General features: G+C 42.4%; 1 protein-coding gene across 3 annotated transcripts in view; it reads right to left on the bottom strand.

Annotated features, from left to right (window-relative positions):
- PKHD1 (PKHD1 ciliary IPT domain containing fibrocystin/polyductin) overlaps positions 1–23,999 on the bottom strand; it is a 1,284,809-nt gene that overhangs the window by 1,225,889 nt on the left and 34,921 nt on the right. For all 3 annotated transcript variants that reach the window (XM_029596114.1, XM_029596113.1, XM_029596115.1), the window contains 2 exons: positions 6,312–6,369; positions 3,003–3,081 (listed from right to left, as the gene is read on the bottom strand). In XM_029596114.1, coding sequence (XP_029451974.1) covers positions 3,003–3,081; positions 6,312–6,369 — 137 coding nt within the window. The remainder of the gene's footprint in view (positions 1–3,002; positions 3,082–6,311; positions 6,370–23,999) is intronic.

Consider the following 23,999-nt stretch of genomic DNA (forward strand, 5'->3'; position numbering starts at 1 on the left):
AAATTCCCAAGCAAATAAATAAATATGTCTAAAGGTGTCAAATTCTTCCCCTGTAAGTAGTTTTGCCATTCATAAAAATGGCAGAAGTGACCTCAGTTAGTCTGAGTGCCCTCAGTTTGTGTCTTGGTTCTAATCCAGACTCCTCCCCTGTTATGAGGTCAGTAGAAGTATTAGGAAGGTTTACCATCCTCCATTGGGAGGAGTTGTGAAGCTGTATAAAAGTACTACACTCATGTGACGCAGTACGCAGTTGTGGTAAGAATTCTGGGTGCTGGAGTTATAAAGGGTAACCATCTCTTTACAGAGTGGTACCACTGGGTCTCTCCCTCTAAAAGGAAGGTTTTGGGAAGAGAGAAGATATGTTCCTGCTCAGGGAAAGTGTTTGGGACCTCAGGAAGAGACTGACTAGGCCTTATTGTGAAGACAGACAAGGGATTCCAGGAGGGTAGAAGTCCTGGGAGTCCATTGTGAAGAGAGTGGCTCTCTGGAGATGTTCTGAGTCTGAGGAGCCCCAAGAAGAAAATAATTTTTCAGGGGCAGCATTCTAAGAGGATTCCCCTTGGGAGGTTTCGGAGAGCTGCTGCCTACCCTAGGGGGCAGTCCCAAGGTGACTGAACATACCAGCCAGAGCCTACCCTAACGAACTGAGTGAGAAAGAAAAGAAGAACTGCTTGCTGATAGGTACTGGGAGGGCGAGGGTACCTTTCCAAAAGAGCTTACTATTTGGGTGAATTTTGTAAAGTATTCTGAAAGAAGATTCAATTGAAGTTTTGTAAACTGGTCTGGGTTTTGTTCATTTCCCTACCATTAATTACAGTAAAGGTCTTTATTTTTTAACAACAGCCTTTGAGTCCATGTGGTGTTTTCTACTACGTTTTGCTAGACTGATGTGCAAGAAGAGCCCCGGTTTGGAGATTAAAACCAAAAGAGCCTTAAAATGACTGTCAGGGCCCCTTCCCGTGTACGTCATGGGGCCTTGCGTGGTCCATGACCTTCCCATATTTACCAGTGAACAAGAGCTGACCCGGAGTGTAGCTACAAATAATATGCCAAGTCATTCTTCCTGGCTTTCTGAGTAAAAAATAGTTTATTATTTATTTGTTGGTAAAGTGTTTAGTGAAAATTGCTGAGAAATATTTACCTTGTCAACACATATTTTGTCTTTTAAGTGTAAGCAATCACAACTTGACTCAAAGGGATGTGAAAGACAGGGCTGAATGATTGCATAATTGGTTATTCATAAATAGGGCTTCTATTAGGTGTTTATAAATCATACATTTAGGTTTTACATTCCAGCTAATTAAGGGTTCTTTAAAATAAATGTCAGTGCTTATCAGTGTTTTCATGGCACAGGTACCTTTTCCGGTTCAATTAAATCCATACATTTGTGTGTCTGAGGCGTAATAAGAGTAGAGGATGGAGGATCCAAGGCAGGCAAAGGGAAGGGTAAGAGAGAACTAGGGTCGCTGGTGCTTTCCTTGTGTTTCTCCAATCTGCACCTATTTTAATTTTTTTGATTGGGGTGTGTTATCGGCATTTATCAGTTAAAAATCTAATACCAGAAGCTCTATTTATAATACATATATAGGGCTTTTGATTTTAGATTTTAACCAATAAACCCCCGATAAAACACCCCAATGCCAATAAAATAAAATAGGTTTTTGTTAGATAAACACTGGAAAAACACCATTTTCCCCTGTACTTCCTCACCCCTCCTTTGCCTACCCTCTGCTTTGGTTTTGTGCCTTCTCCACACTAACGACTCCTCATCTGAATAAATCTATGTATTTGATTCAACTGGAAAAGGTATTCATCAATAATACCTATGCCACAAAAACACCAATAAACACCGATCTATGGTACCCAGAATCCTAATTAGCTGAAAAATAAACACCTACATTTACCATTTAAAAAGACCTAAAATCAGAATCCTAAATAAATATCATTTGCTTATCAGTAATCGACTTGAATTTTCAACCTTATAATAGGCAAATCCCTCTCCTGGAATCTATCCTTTATGGACTTTCATACCTTCAGCAGTGTCAGCCTTATAAGGCATGGATTGTGACACAATCAACAAATCTAAGGCTGGTCGATCTGAAAGCAGGTTCCATTTTCTGTCTTTTTTTTCTCCTCCTAATCCTGGTTTCATGAAATTAAATATTTTTCATGAAACTGGATGCAAAAAGTATCAAAATATTTTCTTCTTTGTTTTATCAGCAACCAAATTAAAAAAAAAAAAAAGCCGAAAACTGGGTCGGGGACAGCTAGGGTTGCCAACTGGCTCCAGATTTAGGACAGGTCGATCCAGTCTTGGTTTTATTCTGATTTCCCTATTGCATTTATTCTGATTTCCCTATTGCATTCCCTAAGAAAAGCAAGACTATAAATACCTGTATGCAGGAGATTAAAAACAGGACTGGCTCGACCTGTCCTGAAAATCTGGAGCCAGTTGGCAATCCTAGGGACAGCAAGCCACACTTTATGGTCCTTCTTCTGGCAGCATCAGAATCACCAATCCTCTTACCAGCAGACTGACCAGGGACTCCCAGCTATCTCTAACCACAGCTTTTCTCTGCATTTATATGTTTGCAACTCGTGCAAAAACTGCAATTTGTTTTTAGTTAAAATTTCTCTAGGTTTCTTTTCTTCTGTAATCTGGCAAATCAATTCCAGTACCAGAGCCTGTACAGCTCAAAAGTAAGAAACGTCGCATTTCTGAGCAAAATAATATAGCTACATAACAGGAGATTTAATATAATTCTATCAAAGGGATATCACTAAGAGCCCCAGAATCACTACTGCACCAGATTCAGTACAAAAGCTGAAATTGCTTCTATTTTGCTATACTCACAATAAGATGAAAACTATTTACACTGTCTTAGGGACTGATAATATCCTATCATATAATCTAAAATATGTGATAATTATTAAATGGCAATTGCTGAGGCATAAATTTCAGCATCAGGATGTCATTTGTGGAAAAATGTGTTTATATCTACCCATTGATATATTCAACATTAAAGTCATAGGTTTCATATCTTGCAGTGATGATCCAGCCAGTGACTTGTATCATATTTCCTGCATAAAGTGGGGGAAAAAAAGCAGAAAGAAATAATTTATGTTGTCTTCCTTTTCATTTTGTTTTAGTTTTGTTATACAGAACAAATTATGCAATGTGTTTTATATAATAAATTATCTTATTTCTAGCATTAAAAAATCTGCTCAATGATTTTATTATTTTAAACACCAAGGATAGATGGCTTTTCAGTCTAAGAAGTAGAGGCCTAATTAAGTCATAAATGATTTTCTCATTCTGTAGTTATTTTGCTTTTTAAAGTTAAAGGATATTCTATTATACAGTTGTCACTGCTTAAAATTGGGCTTTCTTCTCTCTGTTTAATTTCAATTTTGTTTTTCCCCATCAAAGATTAATTGCCCTCAGCAATTCTGGTCCAATCGTTGAACAAACACTGGAAAAGAAAATCGTTTTAACCACCTTATGTACCTGAAGATTGCCCTATAATGGGTAATTGATTTGAACTCCAACTTTTTCTGCCCAAACATGTCACTCCCGTGACATATATATTTCCCACCTCCCCTTGACGCAACAGAAAACCGAGGTAGTAGGCCAGATTTAATTTTAAAAAATTTTCATTGAACAGAATGGGGGGGAAAACCTTTGGGAAAACCTTTGGGCTGGATTTTAAAAAGGTTACACGCGTAAATCCAGAGGATTTACGCGTGTAACCGATCTTACGTGCAATGGGCCTATTTTAAAAAGGCCCGGCGATGCGTGTAAAACCCCAGGACGCGTGTAAAAAGGGGTGGGGAGGGGTGGAGTGGGGGTGGTCTGGGGGTGAGACGGGGCTGGGGCCAGAGACTCCAGTCACAGAGGACATTTGCCGCTGTGCTTGGGATCACGCACCGGCAGTCGGCCGGCACGCGCAACATACTTCAGCCCCAGAGCCGAAGTATTATTTATAGATTTTATTTTTGCAACAATAAAAATTTTTGCAACAATAAAAAGAAATCAACAAAGTTAGGGGGGAAAGGGCGGGGGAGGTAGGGGAAGGGAAGGGATGATGGGGTACATGTGCGCGCCGAACCCAGATTTTATAACATGCGCGCGTTATAAAATCGGGCGTACATGTGTGCGTGCCGGGTAGCACGCGCATATGAACACCCACACGCTCCCTTATAAAATCTACCCCTTAGTGAACAATGGGAAAGACCCTATGTCTTTCCTATAAGGATGCCTTTGATGAAAAATCTTATCCGAGCAGAAAGCAACAGTGGTCGTTACTATTTCTGAATTAGATTATGATTATGTTTATGCATTTGATATTTTTGAAAGTATGCATGTAAATCTAGATGCAGAAAGTTATACCTGCTGTGAACAGAGAGTAATTTCCTGCATGTAAGTTTGTGCGCAACTGAGACCAACCTGCAAATTTTGAAAGAGGACTTATGCACATAAATCCAGTTTGAAAATCTGGAGTAAAATCTGCAGGTACAAAATATCCACAGAACTCGTTTAATGCAGGCTGTTTGAAAATTATTCTGCCTAGGATTATCATTGCCATTTTCAAATTGCATGTGGCCTTGACCTATTGCAGAACAGTCATTAAACAAGTGACAGAAAGAGAAAGAGGCAGAGAGACATAGGTAAGAGGGATAATTTTTAATATATCTGGTTAGGTCGAAAGTTTTCCAGCTTTGTGTGGCTGGATATCCTGTAACTTAGCCGATATCTTCAAAAGATATCTGATTAAGTAATGATCCTAACCCATAGGCCGCGGTTTCCACCCCCTCTAATACCATTAATCTTGCAATACAGTTCTGGTCAAGCCCCCTCCTCAACCCCTCTAAAGGGAAAATAGTCCTTTTATATCTTCTGACCCTGCTTCCCCATCCTCCCTCCCTCCCCGGAAAAGATTAAAATAAAAACAGGCTCCTCCCCCCCAACCCACGCAAGCTACCCACCCCCTCCTTTCTCAAACCCTCCCACCCCCTCAGGACCTCAGTCATGACCCCTTTAGAGACTCGCGATCGCAGAAAGATGAGATCCTCTGTGCTTCCAGCGAAGCTCTGGGTAGCCACGCCGGAAGTGTAAGTTATCAGAGTAACTGTCCTGCCAAGATCAAGGGGGCAAATAATATCTGCCCTTTTATTCCAACCCTGCAGTCACCAGTAAATAAGCAATTCTATTGGAAGAATGGGGAAGGGGAGAAAGTCCTGGAAGTGGGTTGATGCTGTGGAATGAACAGCGCTCTCTTTCAAAAATTGCTCCCACCTTGGCGGCACCAAAATTGAGACTGGCTGCGGTGAGGGCTTCAACTGAGAAGGGTGGTGGGGATCACAATAATAAAACAGAAAAATGATTCCCTTATTATACCCTCCAGGAAAGATCAGTTATCGCTGGGGTTTCCAAGTTGAGGTTGGGAAGCATCCCATGCGGCTATGGCCCTAGATCTGGGGAGATGCTTATTGCTGAGCTGCCAGGGCTCAGGATATGCAGGTGGTGGAGTGTCTTATGAAATGCTGCAAGGAACGATGGGAGGTGAGCTGAGCCTAGGACCTTGGCAGGTGTATTACACACTCTAGACGAACCTTCAGTCTTGCACACCTGCCTATTGGTGACCGATCTGGCAGAGCAGCTCCCTCTCTTATGTAAACTCACTCTCCTCTCTCTCTCTGTTCTGCTTTTCCCTACCTATGCCTCCTATCTACAGTTCACCATATCCCTTTTCTCTATTCCCTCTTACCATCTCTGCTTTCTTCACCCCCCCCCCCCTCCAGTTTCTTCCACTTGTTTCTCTTCAATCCCTGTTCAACACACCAGCATCACCCATCATCTTTGTCCTTTTTTTTCCCAATGTCTGATATCCTCCCTCTGCAGCCCCTACTTGCCCAGAATCCTCTCTCTCCATCCCAGCACCTTCCCTTCACATCTCCTCCGCCCACCCACGTTCCTCTGTCTCCACATGTACCGAGCATCCATTCCTTTCTCTCTTTAGGTCCTGTGCCTTCAAAGTGGTTAGGCAGCATCTGTAAGCTTCCTGTTTTTTTTCTGCCCGCCTCCAACCCCCCACTAAGACATTGGCTGGGTGCTAACTCAGTGTCGAGCCTAGGCCGAGGCCCAGGCTCAACACTGGTACCCAGGTGTTGAGACCAGGCTCCGACACCTGGGTCTCAGCCTAGACCATTCCTTCCCTCCATCCACCTCACAGTTCTGGTAGGCCTGATAGAGAACTTAGATGACTCAAACCATCCCTTATTACTAATGAACATTTTCCTTTATTTATTACCTGGAACTCCAAATGGTGGATTGACTTGATAAATCACAGGTGTTTGGTCAGCAGAAAACTAAAAAAAAAAAATAGAAAAAATTAAATGAAGTACCTTTCTCAACTGAACTCCAGAATTAAAGTATCCTTCTCAACTATCCTTTATAACTGACAACCTTACATATTTAACATTGGCAAATCAATCATTAAACGTGATGCATATAAGGGAAAAATAATCCCAAATACAGGTATTGCTCTGTATTGGGAGTCACCACCCAGAAAAGGAACCATGGAGCTGCTGTGAAATCCTCAGCTCAGCCTGTGGCAGCAATCAAAAAGGCAAATTGAATGTTAGGAATGATCCGAAAAGGAATAGAGAATAAAACGGATTCATGGTGCGACTGCACTTTAGTATTCTGTGCAGTTCTGGTCGCCCCATCACAAAAAAAGACATAGCACAACTAGAAAAGATGCAGAGAAGGGTGACAAAAATGTAAGTTAGGTTTCCTGAGCTTAGAAAAGAGACAGCTGAGAGGGTGGTACAGTCATGAATGGGTAAATAAATATTTACCCTTTCAAATAATACTAAAACAAGGGGATGCTCCATGAAACTAATAACCTGCAAATTCAGATCAAATTGTAGAAAGTACTTTTTTACTTAGGGGTCGATTTTAAAAGGAGTGCGCGTGCGTCCATGTACACGCGGTTCCTGGCGCGCGCACATGGACATACCGATTTTAGAACATGCGCGCGCCGGAGCGCGCATGTTCTAAAATCTAGTGGCCACGTGTACTTGCGCACACGGATTTTAAAATCTGCACGCGCATGTGCGGGCGGTGCACGCAGGGGTGTGAATTTTTGCGAATTATGCACATCGACGTGAGTAGGGCTTCCCCAGTTCCCTGTACCCCTATCTAACCTTTCTACCTTTTCCCCCCTCTCCTCTCCTCTCCGACCCCCTACCCCCTACCTAACTATTACGTGTGTTTTTGTTTTTCTACTTACTTCAACTTCCCAGTTGAAGTAAACTCCACGCGCCGGCCAGCTGCCAGCACAGGCTTCCTCAGGATAGTGGCTAATGGCACTGTCCAGGCCCAACCCCCCAGCCTGCCCCTTTTTTAGGGCCTGGCACTTGTGCGTGTAAGGCCCAATTTTTACCTGCACGGCCCTTTGAAAATTCACTAGCACAGCAGGATTTAAAAGAGGTTTGGACAAGTTCCTGTAGGAAAAGTCCATAATGCATTATTAGCCAGGTAGTCTAAAGAAAGCTACTGCTCTCCATGGGAGTGAGAATCGGGAAATACATCTACTTCATGAGATCTGCCAGTTACTTGTGACCTGGTTCACTTTCTCTTAGAGACAGGATACTGAGCTTGATGATCCTTGGTCTGAGCCAGCATGGCATTTCTTATGTTATATTCTTATTTATTGATTAATTAAAAATTTCTTATATACCGCATTTTCCAGAAAAGGTTCAGTGCGGAGTACAGCATAAGCATTCATAATAAAACATGAAACAAACTAAAATAATATCATCAAAACAAACATAAACTATAAACATCAAACATAATTCTACAAATATAAAATCAAATCACAGACAAATTCTATAAAATATGTCTTTAACTACCCAAATCAGCGACAGTATGGTTTATTACTACAACAGGAAAATGCATTTTATGAGAACAATTTTCAAAGCCATTTACAGGAGAAATAGCAATTTATCTGTGTAAATTGATTTGTTTGAAAGCTTCCCCCTCCCCTTCCCCATTCAAATAAAAGCAGCGTAAGGGATGGGGCATTCTTAGGGGGTGAGAAAGGCATCTGTTAGGCAAACAACACGTAGATTGTGCCTGGCAGGAAAATGTCTACATAGAAAGCAGGTGCCAAGGCTGTTGGTAGAGCACTTTTGACCCACGGACCATGTAGGCACTTTTCAAAGGGTCACTGCCTAAGTAGTTTCCCTTTGTTAATTAGATGTAAGATCCACATGTAAAAAGTGCCCTCAGACTTTGCAGCTATACGCGCTGTTTGAAAATCTCACCAAATATGATCACTTTTCAAAGTCATTTATGTGGGTAAATAGTGATTTCTGCATATAAACTGGCTGTCCAAAAATCCTTTTCCCTCAGTGTGGCTAGAACTAGATATGCTATTGCATAACAGACGAGCTTTCAGCTGCATTTGGAGAAGTTCTCTTTGGTATGTTTAGGCTGGGGATGATAAATAGTATGTGTAGACTGCATTTTCAAATCTACAGGCATTATTTTCCAGGAAAAATTACCTGCATAAAATGCAGACAAAGATGTCCACGAGCACGTTGTATCCATGGCAAGTTTCAAAGAGAAAGCACACACCTACTTTTGCTTTGAAAATTGGTGCAAACTTCACAAATTAAACATGCCCACAGACTTTTCCATAATGTGGGCAGTCTGATAAATGTCCCCATAATATAGTGCTTTAATGCAGCATTATAAGAACATAAGAACATAAGAAATTGCCATGCTGGGTCAGACCAAGGGTCCATCAAGCCCAGCATCCTGTTTCCAACAGAGGGCAAACCACGCCACAAGAACCTGGCAATTACCCAAACACTAAGAAGATCCCATGCTACTGATGCAATTAATAGCAGTGGCTCTTCCCTAAGTAAACTTGATTAATAGCTGTTAATGGACTTCTCCTCCAAGAACTTATCCAAACCTTTTTTGAACCCAGCTACACTAACTGCACTAACCACATCCTCTGGCAACAAATTCCAGAGCTTTATTGTGCGTTGAGTGAAAAAGAATTTTCTCCGATTAGTCTTAAATGTGCTACTTGCTAACTTCATGGAATACCCCCTAGTCCTTCTATTATTCGAAAGTGTAAATAACCGATTCACATCTACTCGTTCAAGACCTCTCATGATCGTAAAGACCTCTATCATATCCCCCCTCAGCCATCTCTTCTCCAAGCTGAACAGCCCTAACCTCTTCAGCCTTTCCTCATAGGGGAGCTGTTCCATCCCCTTTATCATTATGGTTGCCCTTCTATATAAGGGCAACCAAAATGATAAAGTGACCTAAGTGACCTAAGGATCAAGAGAAGTGCTGCAACAATGAGGAAAACACATTCTCTCTCTACCTTCAGGAACCAGCTGGAAACATGGCATTTACCTTTAATTTGGCTTTCTCGGTAGACAAATAGTAACCATCTTTTAACACTCTTTAAGCTGAAGTACTGCTTGAACCAAGAAAACTAAGATGCAAAGCATAGTATTTCCTAGATTACACCTATGAAGTGATAGGCAGATCTGATCTACAAATTCTGCAAACCTGTTTTATTTTCAAGATATCCTGAATGGCATATAAATGGGAGCAACAAGTGACTTGATCAAATTTGACGATGACACAAAATTATTCAAATTTGTTAAATTGCAAGAGGATTGTGAGAAATTGAAAGAGGACACTGCAAAACTGAGAGACTGGGCATGCAAGTGGCAAATGAAGTTTAATGTGGGCAAATGCAAAGTGATGCACTTAGGGAAGAGTAACCCAAATTATAGCTACACAATGCAAGGCTCCACAATAGGAGTCACCACTCAGGAAAAGGACCTAGGTATCATGGTTGAAAAGACATTGAAATGTTCTGCTCAGTGTGCAGCAGCAGCCAATAAATCAAATAGAATGCTAGGGAGTATTAGGAAGAGAATGGAGAATAAAGCAGAGAAAATCATAATGCCTCTGTATTGCTCCATTGTGCGACCTCATCTTGAATATTGTGTGCAGTTATGGTCACCACATCTCAAAAAAGATATAGCAGAACTAGAAAAGGTACAGAGAAGGGTGACAAAAACGGTAAAGAGTATGGAACAATTCCCCTAAGAAGAAAAGCTAAGAGATTAGGATACTTCAGCTTGGAGAAGAGACAGCTGAGGGGAGATATGATAGAGGTCCATAAAATAATGAGTGGAATGGAACACGTAAATATTAATCAGTTGTTTACTCTTTTGGAAAGTGCAAAGACAGGGGACACACAATGAACCTACTGGGTAATACATTTAAAACCAATAGGAGAAAATATTTTTTTAATCAACGCATAGTCTGGAATTCATTTCTAGAGGATGTGGTGAAAGCTATTAGTGTAGCTGCATTTAAAAAAAGGTTTGGACAAGTTCCTGGAGGAAAAGTCCATTGACAATTATTAAGGGAGAGTTGCAGAAATCCAATGCTTATTCTTGGGATAAGCAGCTTGGAATCTATCTACTCCTTGGGATCCTGCTGGGTACTTGTGACCTGGCTTGGCCATTGTTGAAAACAGGGTTCTGGGCTTGATGGACCTTTACTCTGACCCAGTATGGCAAGTCTTATGTTCTTATGAACATTCATCAGATATTTTTGCATGTAAACCTGTGGTCTGTGAACCCGGTTAATTTCCATGTTTCAGTTATCTTGAAAAAAAAAGCTGTCTGTAGTTCTTGATGAAACAAGCGGTTATACTGTGACTTAGGAAAAGTATTGATAGATATGTGGACTCTCGTGTTGCGGTGTGGATGGCACTGCCGGACGAGCAAACATGTACGGCCCACACCAGCAGCTGGCAGATGTACCCCGAGTGGGACAGTCAGGAGCTTTGCCTGTACCAACCCTCTCCCCCACAGATTGAGCCCTTGTGTTCTGACAGCTGGCAGGTCTTAGGGGGCTCCCAGAGATCATAATAAGGGCGAAGGTCTGAGTCCAAGCAAAGGTCGGGGAAGGCAGCAGACAGCAAAGATCCAGGGCCCAGGCCTGAGGGCAGGGCAGACAGCAGATAGCGGACATCCAGGAGACAGGCCAGAGGTTGGGGCAGGCAGCAGACAAGCATAGGGCAGGTTCAAATTAGAGATTTAAGATTCAAGGAACAATCAGAGTAGTCAGCCAAGGAGTCAAGCCAAGGGAGACAGGGCAAGACAGAGGCTAGGACAGGGACAACCATTACACAGAGGGACCAGATGGGGCAGGGAACACAGACCAAAGCACAGAAGGAGGCAGGAGCACAGAATGCAGAGACCAGGAATCAGGGCAGACAATGCAAGGAGTAGCAACATGCATTGAGGAGCAGATCACCCAGGTGACCTACTACTACTTAACATTTCTGCAGCGCTGTACAAACATACATAAAGGCAGTCCCTGTTCAATAGAGCTTACATTCCAGTAAGACAAATATACAGGACAAAAGACTTGGGGTATTTCATAAAGCAAGACAATGGTTAAAAAGAAAAGAAAGCTAATTAACAAAATTAAAAGTCGAGGCAAGGAAATGTGCGGGCCCATGCCAAATGCCTGGAGTCTGCGGGTGACCTGGGGCCTGGTCGCACACACGGACGCACAGCAGTCGCCTTTTTCTGAGATGGCAGCACTTGGACGGGGGGCACCAGCCCAGGCTGGCCTCTTTTTGTTGGGCTTCTGACACATCACTGGGAGCGGCCGTCCCCCTGGCCGCTTCTGATGACAGATCGGTGGTGTTTAAAGGACTCAGCTTCACCCGTGGGTGGCCTTTTTTCACGGGCACCACATTCCCTCCCATCCACCCCGCATGTAGTACATGGCATGGGTGAAAGGGCATGGCACTCTCTTAAGTACCCAGGATAACCTCCTTTTCATGTGTAGGCCATACTTAGGATGTGGCCCATTATGGTAGTTAGCAGTTATTGTTAGTTAGAACATATTCCTGTTGTGATCCTTTTTTCATCATGCTAGCTAGAGTATTATGTTAAGCAACAGTGCATCTTTATGTAATATCGTAGCTGGGGGGTTTTGTGTAGGGGTACGGCGGGCACCCTTGCTTCATGAAGACGAGTCAGCCGCAGGGCTGAAGAGAAGGCCATGTCGCATGAAAGGGTGGGTACCATGCCCTGTACATTTGGGTCCCCTTGCTGGAAATGTGGCGGACGGGGGTCGGTCCTTGGATGTGCTGCCTTGCTGGTACGTGGTGGGTGGTTATGGGAACATGGACCTGGATTCTTCCAAGCTATTAAAGTATTGGCCCAGGGACCAGTTTTTTATATCTCTTGTTGCTATTTTAAATAAAGATGTGGCCTGTTTATTTCCAGTTTGAATGCTGTCACGTATACTTATTTCGGGGATGGGGTTAAAGTCTCTAGCTGCCCGGCTGGGCGCGCATCCGGTCACGGCTCCCAGCAACACATGGGGCTAAGTAGGTTTAAAAAGCCAAGGCAGGTGACGTCATCCAAGAGCGAATGCAGTGGTTTTCCGCCTAGATGTGCACGTCTAAAGCGCCTGTCACCAGGTCCACATTGTGAGCACTTTTCTGTGAATGCAATGGTGGCATTCTGCCAGGAGGAAGGAGATGGACACCAGTGAGTTGGGGAAAGCAGCTGGGGTCCATGGGGTGTAACAGGTAAGGAAGCAAACCCTCAGTATACAAGTCTCTTCAGCATTTTTTCTAACTGATTCTTCAACTGTAGCTATGATCTTATAACTATCAGTTAACGACAGCCCCCCAAGTTCTCCAGATGTACCCCAGCTGAACCTGGTGCTATGTTTATCCTGATTTTATCCAGATGATTTCTTGCCATTTTTTCTGTGAGAGAGCACTAAAAAAAATCATAAGGTGTTTTCTCATCAATGATGTTAAAAGTAAAAATAAATACTCAAAGGCTTTTTTATTGGTTAATGCCCCCTCGTTATTTGATCACATCTCAGCAACCTTCTTAGTGATCTTGCTGAGGAACTCATCTGCAGCTGGTTTGCAGATGATACAAAAATCTGTGTAACTCCTGTAATGGGGGAACCCAGATAACAGTTCCAGAGGCCATATCTCACACTTTTATTTAGAGGGACACTGTGGCTACAATACTGGATTTATTTTCCAGGGTTTCCTGCATGGGGGGAAAGTTTTCTTTCAAGGCCCTCACATTGCTCTTTACTTTTCCCATAGGTAAGTTTCTTGCACACTGCACTGATCATCTCAGCACAGAGGATAACAAAGTCACTACTCAATAAGACACATGAGAGTTGTTTGGTGGTTTCCAACATTTTTCTTTACTGATAAGGTGCAATGATGAGTTTCAAATCTTTACAGTTGTGTATTTCACTTTTAAGAGGTACAGAGTACATTCAGTAAGTTTGTGACTTCTTAAAGTCTTTCTTAAGTTCAGACGTTTCTCCAGTTCAATTAGTTCTTTTAATTACTTGATTTGTTCACTCCCATTGAGATTCAGGGCAAGTGTGGTGCTTCCCACCCAATGTAGATGAAGTATCAAAATGTACTTTTAAAGTGTTTAGTCTTTCACCTCCTACCTTCTCTTATATTATCAAGATGATATATTTTTCTCCTTCTCCCTAACTTCAGTAGATATTCATGGGCCATAGATGTTGTCCATCTCCTCTCCTTCTCTCTTCTTCCTCTTTCTCCTAGGATGTCTGTAAGTCATCCTCTCCTTGGATTCTTATGATCAGTTTCCACTTGCAAGAAGGAAACCTCTTCCATTTGTTAGGAAAGAAAACTCAAAACAGCTTAGTTGAATCCAAAAGGATTTGGAACTCTTCAAATAAGTTAAAAGTGGCACGAGAGAGTGGAAAGAAACTCTCATCCAAAAGTCTCCATAACCTAGGAAATGCTGCCTCCTTGAAAGCAAAAAGGATCCACAAGAGCAAAATAGTGATCCACCATTACCAGCTGCCACAAGGGGGAGCTGCAAACCTAGTATATACCAAACTGTCTTTCCCCATATTCCAAAATGGTATATTCCTGTCCAAGTATTATTAGGGGGCTAACAGGATCCCTACATCTATAACAGAAAAGAGCTACTAAAATGATACAAAGTCTATATCACAAACCCTATACAGAAAGGTTTAAGACATTCAAAATATATTTATTAGAGGAAAGAAGGGTGGCAGATTGGGGCTCATAAGAACATAAGAACATAAGAAATTGCCATGCTGGGTCAGACCAAGGGTCCATCAAGCCCAGCATCCTGTTTCCAACAGTGGCCAATCCAGGCCACAAGAACCTGGCAATTATCCAAACACTAAGAAGATCCCATGCTACTGATGCAATTAATAGCAGTGGCTATTCCCTAAGTAAACTTGATTAAGCCACAACTCAGTAGTAGTGTTTCAAGCAAGGATTAGTTTAAATAAAACTGGAACAAAGACAGGGCCTGGCTAATATACCAAAGGCTATCTGGAAATACAACTTATGCTTCAGTTACATCAGTCACTGTATGGGAGGTCTTTGACTATCCCATAAATCCAGACAAGAATCTAGATACACAGACGTCAATATTTAAAGGGGTTTGTACAGTTAACTTTTAAGTTAATTGGACAAACCCTGAGATTTGAAATTCCAACCCCACTAACCAACTACATTTTACCCAATAAAAAGAGGCAAGGTGGGGTGCATGTCATGAGGATGCTTAACTTTTCCCTGAATAATGTCAATATTCAGTGCTTCCTGGATAAAGATAGCTAGGAGTATGTTTGTGCAGATCTTTGTCCTAAAGATACCCAGGTAACTTTAGTTGGTATAGTCAGTGGCATACTTACCCAGGTAAGTTCCACTGAATATCCCAGCTAAAATTACCAGAGGGGTTTTACCTGGGTAACTGCCCACTTGCTACACAGATCAATATTGTCTCACAGTAAATCTTTATTTAACATCTAGGAGCAGATTTCAGGAACTCTTGGGTCTTTGAGAAGTCCTTAACAGTTGGTCTCTGAACCCTTGAATTGCTGGGGAAACAGAGTTCCATCTTAAAACCCCAAGCAAGTTCCTCAGGGGTGGGACTACTGGAATACACTATATTCTAAGTAAAAGCTGCATAAACCTGCATTTACCTGACAAAACACCATCCTCCTGGTTTGAGGGTGAATAGACCACTGATTGGTTGCTTCACTGACAGCTATTAGTAAAGGGACCAATCCCCATTCAGAACTTAGTTCTAAACAGGGAATGGTTATGAAGGGGGTCAATCAGTGCTCTGTTTACTCAAGTGACTGCTTATCAGAGATGGGGTCCACCTGTCAAAGAAGGGGCACAATGTCTTCCAACACAGACTGGAAAACCTACTGAGGAGGGCTTTAAACTAGAATTGTCAGGGATGGGTGAATAAAACCCTAAGGTAAGTAAAACATTAAATACCTGTATGGAAATGGGAAAAAAAGGGTAATATCTGGAAAGCTATGAACACTAATTGCTCATATTATGGAAAATAAAATCCTGGATCTAAAGGCAGTCATTGAAGAAGCTGATTTAGATGTAATGGCTGTCATGGAGACTTGGTACACAGAAAACTATGACTGGGATATAGTTATATTGGGCTACAACCTATTCAGGAAGGACCAGGCAGGAAGAAAGGATATGAGGTATGGCATTAAATATCAAAAATAATATTAAAGAAAAATAATTGTGGGGCTTACAAGGGTAGGAGGAGGCACTGTAGGGTAATTTGGAAAGAGGAAAGAGAACATCTATTTATATTGGTATAATATACAGATCTCAGTCACAGACAGAGGAGAAGGATAGATATTTAATGGAGGATATTCACAAAATTGCTATGAAAGGTGAGGTGCTATTGCTAAAGGATTTCAATCTGCAGTGTCCTCTAGAAGCAGGGAGATCCTGCTTTCTTTGCAAGGAGAACAGTTCTGTTAACTGGTGACAGAATCCACATGGGAGGGAGTGATACTGGACCTGGTGCTTGTCAATAGGGACAATATCTCTGATGTTGTGGTGACCACCAGATGGTGTGATTCAGTATTAGAGCACAAAAGATGAAGGTTCATTCAAAGGCAAGAGTCCTAGACTTCAGGAAAACTAACTTTGTTAAATTGGGGGAATATCTCAAGGAGTCGCTAGCTGGTTGGGAAAATCTAGGGGAAGTAGAAGAGCAGTGGGCAAAAGTAAAAGGAGATATAAGGGCATCTAACCATTTTGTTAGGAAAGTAAACAAGAAAAAAAGGCTGCTGTGGTTTTCTAAAAAAGTAATTGAAAAAGTAAGGGAGAAAGTGTTAGCATTTATAAACTACGAAAGATCACAGAAAGTGTAAGAAAAGCAACAATATTTGAAATAGCTAAGAGAAACTGGGAAAGTAGTCAGGAATGCAAAAATTCAAATAGAGGAAAAAAATAGCAAATATGATAAAATGGAGGAAAAGATTTTTTTTAGATATATTAGTGATAAAAAAAAAGTGCAAAAGTGGCAATGTGAGATTCAGAGGTGAAAGGAAGGAATATATAAAGGTTGATGAGGAAAAAGCAAAATTTCTTAAATTCTTCTGTTTGGTGTTCACTGTGAAAGGGCCTGCAGCAGGACCACATAAAACAAACACAAATAAGATTGTAAAACTCTTCAGAACTGTGTGTTCATAAGAAGCTAACTAAACTTAAAGTACATAAGGTGATGGGGGCAAGATGTTATACATCTAAGGGTACTGAGGGAACTCAGAGAAGTCCTGGCAGCTCCACTGGCTGACCTCTTCAATGCTTGTTTAGAATTGGGAGTAGGTCCAGAGGACTCGATAGGGGTGGTTGAGGCTCCTATTCATAAAAGTGGAAGTAAAGAAGAGGCTGGAAATTACACACCAGCTAGTTTGACCTCTGTGGTGAGAAAATTAATGCAAGTGCTATTGCAACAGAGGATAGTTCAGTTTCTGGAATCCATTGGATTGCGTGATCCGAGGTAATGTGGTTTTACTAGAAGTATATCTTGTCAGATGAATCTGATCAATTTGTTTGGGTGACTAGAGAGTTGGATCAAGGGAAAACGCTAGACGTAGTGTACTTGGATTTCATTAAGGCCTTTGACACGATTCAGCACAGGAGACATAAATAAATTGAACCCTTTTGGTATGGATCCTAGAGTGACTGACTGGGTTAGAAACTGGCTGAGTGGGAAGTGACAAAGGGTAGTGGAAAATAGAGTTTACTCTGAGGATGTGGGTGTTACTAGTAGTGTGTCTCAGGGATCAGTCATGAGACCAGTTCTTTTCAACATTTTGATGAGTGACGTAGAGGAAGGATTGATGGGAAAGGTTTGGCTTTTTGCTGATGATACTAAAATCATGCAATAGGGTAGACAGCTAGGAAGATGTGGAAAATATGAGGAGGGATTTAGGGAAGCTTGAAGAATGGTCTAGAGACTGGCAGCTAAGTTTTAAGGCTTAAAAATTCAGAGTAATGTATTTAGGCAGCAAAAACCCAAGGAAAAGGTATAGATTTGGAGGTGAAATTCTTCTAAGCACGAGGGAAGAGCAGATCTGAGGGTGATTGCATCTGATGATCTTAAGGTGGCCAAACAGGTGGATAAAGCGACAGCAAAAGCCAGAAAGATGCTTGACTGCATAGGGAGAGGAACCAACACAAAAAAGGAGGTGATATTGTCCTTGTATAGGTCCCTGGTGAGATCTCATTTGTAATACTGTGTACAATTCTGGAGACTGCAGTTTCAAAAAGATATAAACCATTTGGAGTCAGTCCAGAGAGTGGCTACTAAAATGATCAGTGGTCTTCATTCTAAAGAATATAGGGATAGATTTAAAGATCTAAATATGTAAGGAAAGGGGAGATAGGGGAGATATTATAGAGACATTTAAATATCTCAAAGGTTTCCATGCACAGGAGGTGAGCCTCTTTCATCAGATAGGAGGCTCTAGATCGAGGGGTCATGGGATGAAGGTGAAAAGGGATAGACTCAGGAGTAATCTTAGGAAATATTTCTTTACAGAGAAGATCCTGGATATCTGGAACTGCCTCCCAATGGTGTTGGTGGAGACAAACATTTTATCGGAACTCAAGCAAGCATGAGATAAATTTAGGGGATCTCTAAGGGAGTGATGGGAATGCTAAGGCTAGATAAATTGGATGAATGAATGGGCAGACTAGATGGGCCATATAGTCTTTTTCTGTCGTCATGTTTCTAATAAATTAACACTAAGTGCCAGAGCAGTTGACTGCTTTCCCGGCACTTAGCGTTCAGCCCAGCTAGAGGTGATAAGAGCCTTTCCTCCTCCTGCTGGACTTTCTTGGGGATTTGGAGGTGGAGGGTGGAAGATTCAGGGCTGGGATTTGGCAACAACTTTAAATTAGGGGATGCAGGGGATTGGCTCTGCTTGGCCACAATGTTTTATTTTATCTAGAGGTGGGAAGAATCGGTCATTCATAGCATGCTCCATTTATTTTTTATTTTGAGGGATGGAAGGGGTGTCACTTAGCCTGCACCACATTTTTATATTCTTGGGGGTGGGTGAGAGGGAATGGGACCAGGGTGCCTTAGGTCTCCTCCTTTTTTTCTTTTCCAATATTCACTAAGCCAGCGAGTGACAAAGATAACTTTATCTGGTTAGCTTTCGCTGAGTATATTCAGCAGCATTTTTTATCTGGATAAGTGACACCGAATATTCAGTTAAAGTCATCTGGGTAATTTTCAGGCTGATTCAATAGGGAACATTCACACACAGTTTAACCTGTAGTTGTGCGAATAAAATTGTCCATCTTGCTTAGCACCCTCGCATGGAAATCTTACGTTTTACCGCCTAACGCAGCAAGGTGCACTGTCTTAACTCACATTTTCTTTACTGCTGGAAATTTTACTTTTGGTCTAAGGTGGAGTAAAATTTCAAAAGTTAATTGGGCAGAAGCAAGAGCTTGGTGCTGGGACCTGCAATTGGTATTTTCTCTGCAGAAAAAGCATATTTTCTGTGCATAAAGCATGTGTTTTGGGCTGAGAGCTGCAGATCTTTCAGGTGCAGGTTTGGCAGCTGTGATGAGGGTGCTGTCCTTTAAGAGGACCTAGCTGGATCATCAATTGGAAGAAGTCCATACTACAAGTCATCTTGAGATTTGTGCATTCTGGGGTGAGGTTTGTAACTTAGAAGGTGCAGCTGTATTTTCTCTAGATTTCCTTGGTGGCCTTTTGCCTTTTTTTTTGTTTTTTGTTAATGTACTCAACTGCTCTGCTCTCACGTTTGTAGGGGCAAACGGGAGCTCGAACCCTGGAGAGATTCTGCAGCACTGACTCAACACACAAGAAAGACCCAGAGTCTTGCAAGTGAATAAAAAGAGAGTTACAAAAAAAAGTCATTTGCAATACAAAAGCTTTAAGAACAATTCTCATATTTATTATTCCAATTGCAGATGATTTTTATAGAAAGGTAGCCACTGTTTTATGACGAATAAAATAAAACTCTACTATTTATGCCTGCCAGCATGAACACTTGATAGGTTTTAATCAGTGTCATAGCACGAACCCCTGGTTTACTTTGTAACACTATTGCTGAGTTTATTGTGTTCCCATTCTTTATGAGCACACAATGTTTTGTGTGCATAAGTCTTTTATGCACACAAGAAACTCCCCCTGCTCCCCCAAGTTAAAATATGCATTCAGCCCGTGCAGAGCACACATTTTAACTCAGATTTATGTGCTTTTTTTTTTATGTGTGCACATTTTAACTCCTGATGCACTAGCATAACAGCTTACTGCAGCAGGAGATATAAAAACTAGTTTGTGTGTTAAGAAACTGTGATCCGAATTTCAGGGCAGAGTTTTAATGCTCAGCCTTTTGCTTTGGCTTATCTGGATAACTTCCCCGCTCACTGGCTTACTGAATATTGACCTCTATCGCTTTTAGAAAAATGGAATTTAAAATAAGAAAAATATGATTTGCAGCCTTCTATTGTCAGCTGAATGTTTCAGCTGGTTAACTGTGGGTAACCTTCTCTTTAGCACACAGCTGTCAAGTTACAGCAGATCCTAAATTCTTGCTCAGCATATTACAGGTAATGAACCCAACTGCAAAGGGGAGCATTGGAGGAGTCGGTGAGTTTACTAGTCAGGTCAATCCTTCCCATGCTCTTTGTTTTCTCCTCTCAGGGCTTCCACGTCTCTTGGCCTCAGCTCCCTCACCAAACCAAACTAAAAAATGCAATGAGCCTCATAACCAAGCTCCCCTATGCTGCTTACTGCAACAGAAGTGAGGTCAGCAGACAAGACTGCAAGAAAGGAAGAAAGATTAGGGTGGCTGCCAACGGGTAGGTAAATCTTCCATGAGCCATTCAGACATGCTACCGCCTGCAGCAGGTTGGAGTCGACTGGAGAGAATAAATTAATCTTTAATACGGCTCACAAGTTCCAAGGCCCATAACAAAGAGATACTGTGCTTTATTTAGCTTGGAATGTGCCTCATTAACTGAGTCCCCTGGTGATTTTTCATCAGCTCTCCCAGCTATTTGAACCACCAGAAGACTTTGTTTACTTTTACCGTACAGTTTAGTAAAACATTGACCTTGCGCTCATTCCTTGTGTAATGCTTAAAGAGCTGCTACCGAAAGGAGCCTGCTTAAAAAAAAACGTGCCGGAAATCTGACTACCGGAGACTATGCCGGCATGCGAGTCATGATAATCTTAGAGAAACCCAGTATAAGAAACATGAGGAGGTCCTCTGCCATGAGAGATTAATCACAGGCACACAGGGGCCTGTCCGCAAAAACTCATGCTAAACTATTATTTTGCTCGTTTGTTTTAGCAAAAGCTCAATAAAGATTAGGCAGGTACATTTTTAAAGCCATGTACTTGGTTAGATTTGCCTGGCCTGATAATTGCTTTCCTCAGACTGGTGAAACTGATACATGGGCTTTCACAACGCATGAGCTTTCTGCTGGATTGGGAGAAGGTATCCCTTGGGGGAGCAGGGAGAGGCAGAAGAGAAAAACTAAAGTGCTCAGGTTTGGTTTTCAGAGCTATGTGCGCAGGTTTGGTTTTCAGAGCTATGTGCGCTGCTCGGCAGCCATTTCTGGGCCCTTGGATGCAGCAGGTGCACAGTCCACAAGTATTTCATACCCATGGACATTGTAGGCAGTTTTCAGAGGAAAACCAACTCCCATGTAGCTTCCCTTTGAAAACTAACTGGAAAGTCTGCAAGTACAAAAGTACCCGTAGACTTTAGAGCTCTACCATCCCACTCAAAAATGACTCCCTCAATATGCAAACTATTTCAGGGCTTAATGGGGAGTGTAGAGTTTTATAACGTTGTAGCTTATATGCATTAATTCCATCCGTGCACCAAATAGCATGAGCCCACAATAAAAATGCAATTACACTGAGCATGCCCAGTTCCTCTTTTCCTCATTGCTCAGCCCTCTTGCTGCCAGCCCTGCATAAAAGTCAGCCTGGCATAGGGAACTGGTTGTCAAAGAAGCGGGAGAGGATCTGTACCTCAGGAGAGGAGCAGGTTAAAGAAGAACAGAAACTTCCAAAAGAGGAGGAACCAGGACCAACTGAAAACACCTCAGATGTCTGCCGAGGAGGAGGAGTGCTATCAGAGGGAGTCTTGGCCAGCCCTGGCGCGACCATCCCATTGCCACCAGGGAGAAAGTCTTGAGTCAAAAAGACCCCAGCATCAGACCATTCCCCACCACCACCTTGTAGTGCTGGGGCAGAAAGGGTACCTTGAAAATTCTTCATGTTGAAGCCTCAGAATAGACAGAATAACCCCAGGAATGATAGCAGTGCCTTTGCCATATGCCAACCAAGCAAGCTCAGGCAACTGTCAAACCACTGTGTGCCTCATCCCTTGAAATTGCTCCCTCGTCCTTCCTACGTGAAACATATTCACATACTTTTGTAAAATAGCTGCGCAAACTATGTGGACCCCTACATTAAAAAAAAAATGTACAGGTGCTGACACAGTTGTGCGAACTTTTGGACTGAAGTTACACAGAGATACAGAGAAATAACAGGCATAACTTATCCACAATGAATATGCATGAGATACATTTGCATATACCATCGCTGTCTGTGGGGTCCCCAGGACAGGTTTGGGAAGCCCTGCTGTAGGCCCTTCGGAAATACCTTCATGACATTTCAAATCACAACCAAAGTGGAGCAGGAATCTTGACTTCAATGCCCTGCAAAACTGTGTGCACAGCGGGAGCTGTGCTTTACTCTCCTTTTGTAATACACAGCCACACACCTTCATGTACCTCACAGCAGAACATCGGGCAGATTTTTCATTAAATCAGGGTTATATTGGGAACCCAGAATTGCACGTGGGAAATCTCCTCACCTTTTCATTGCTATTCCAGTTCTCAGACCTGAAACATTGCACTCTGCCAAACCTTGCTGCAACCCAAGCTCCCTGGTTCCTTCCTCATTCAAAGAACTAGTCAAAACTAAATGCAATCAAATAAACTTAAACATGATAGAGTATGGGGTTTTTTTTTAATTCAGAAAATGCATTTTAAATGTATTTTTAATTTCAGAAAAAATAGAGAAGAAATAGCGAGTTTTGCTGGCATTTCTCTTATCCAGGAATCAAGAGAAAGGAGCTAAGAACTTTGGGGGAGGGGGGGAGGGGGGAGGGTGTAATACAAATGTTCAGAACTCAGAATTGATTTAAAAACAACAAAATAGCATTGCACTTCTATAGACACACACTTCCCCTTCAGGAGACAGAACTGCCCCCAGAGTGAAGACTTGTGGTTATTCACTTAAAACACATTTGGGCCGATACAGTACAGTACAGTACACTATTAACCCGCCATTGGACGCGAGTTTGACGCGCTAGCGTTACCCCTTATTCAGTAAGGGGCCGAAAACGCGCATCCAATCCCCTGAACCTAATAGCGCCCTCAACATGCAAATGCATGTTGATGGCCCTATTAGGTATTCCCGCGCGATTCAGAAAACAAAATGTGCAGCCAAGCTGCACATTTTGCTTTCAGAAATTAGCGCCTACCCAAAGGTAGGCGCTAATTTCTTCGGGCACCGGGAAAGTGCACAGAAAAGCAGTAAAAACTGCTTTTCTCTGCACCCTCCGACTTAATATCATGGTGATATTAAGTCGGAGATCCCGAAGGGTAAAAAAAGTAAAAAAAAAAAAAAATTTGAAGTCAGCCCGCAGCTGTCGGGTCGAAAACCGGACACTCAATTTTGCCGGCATCCGGTTTCCGAGCCCGTGGCTGTCAGCAAGTTCGAGAACCGATGCCGGCAAAATTGAGCGTCGGCTGTCAAACCCGCTGACAGCCGCCGCTCCAGTCCAAAAGGAGGCGCTAGGGACGCGCTAGTGTCCCTAGCGCCTCCTTTTGCCTGTTTTTACCGCTGGGCCTCATTTAAATACAGAATCACGTGCACAGGAGAGTGGCCTGTGCGCGCGCTGGGCTCCCGCAGACTTTACTGTATCGGCCTGATTATGATGCTCATAGGCCATGTAACAAATTATCTATCTTTTTGAAATGGATTTGAGTATTGTAGTGCTGGTATTCCATGGCTACATAAATATTAGAAGACAGCTACCGTATAGGGTGCAGTCCAATGGCTTAGTGACAGTGACGTGTGCTGCCATATGGAGGACCTGGGTTGAATTCCCGGCCTTGGACTCTGCTCCCCAGGTGAGCCATGACTGGGATACTGTGGAAGCAGTGTTCACTGTTCACAGTCCGTTTCAGGGAGACAAACCCCAACCATCACTCAACAGCGACACCTATCAGTGAAACTCAAGATCCATATCACCATGGTCCAACCGGAGGAGACACACTCTGTGACCCCTGGCCATTAATTATCACTGCAATGGCCAGGATAAGTGACTTGAAGGGGGCATAAAATAGACAAAGTCCCCAGATAGTTGTAAATGAATTATTATAGTCAGTGCCCAAGCCTCCTGTGATTGTGAGGCTGCAGGAGAAACCTCATAATTAGCTTGTAGCCGCATAATTTACAACCTGCCACAGAATCAA

Source organism: Rhinatrema bivittatum, chromosome 3 (genome assembly GCF_901001135.1).
Source record: "Rhinatrema bivittatum chromosome 3, aRhiBiv1.1, whole genome shotgun sequence".
NCBI lineage: Eukaryota > Metazoa > Chordata > Amphibia > Gymnophiona > Rhinatrematidae > Rhinatrema > Rhinatrema bivittatum.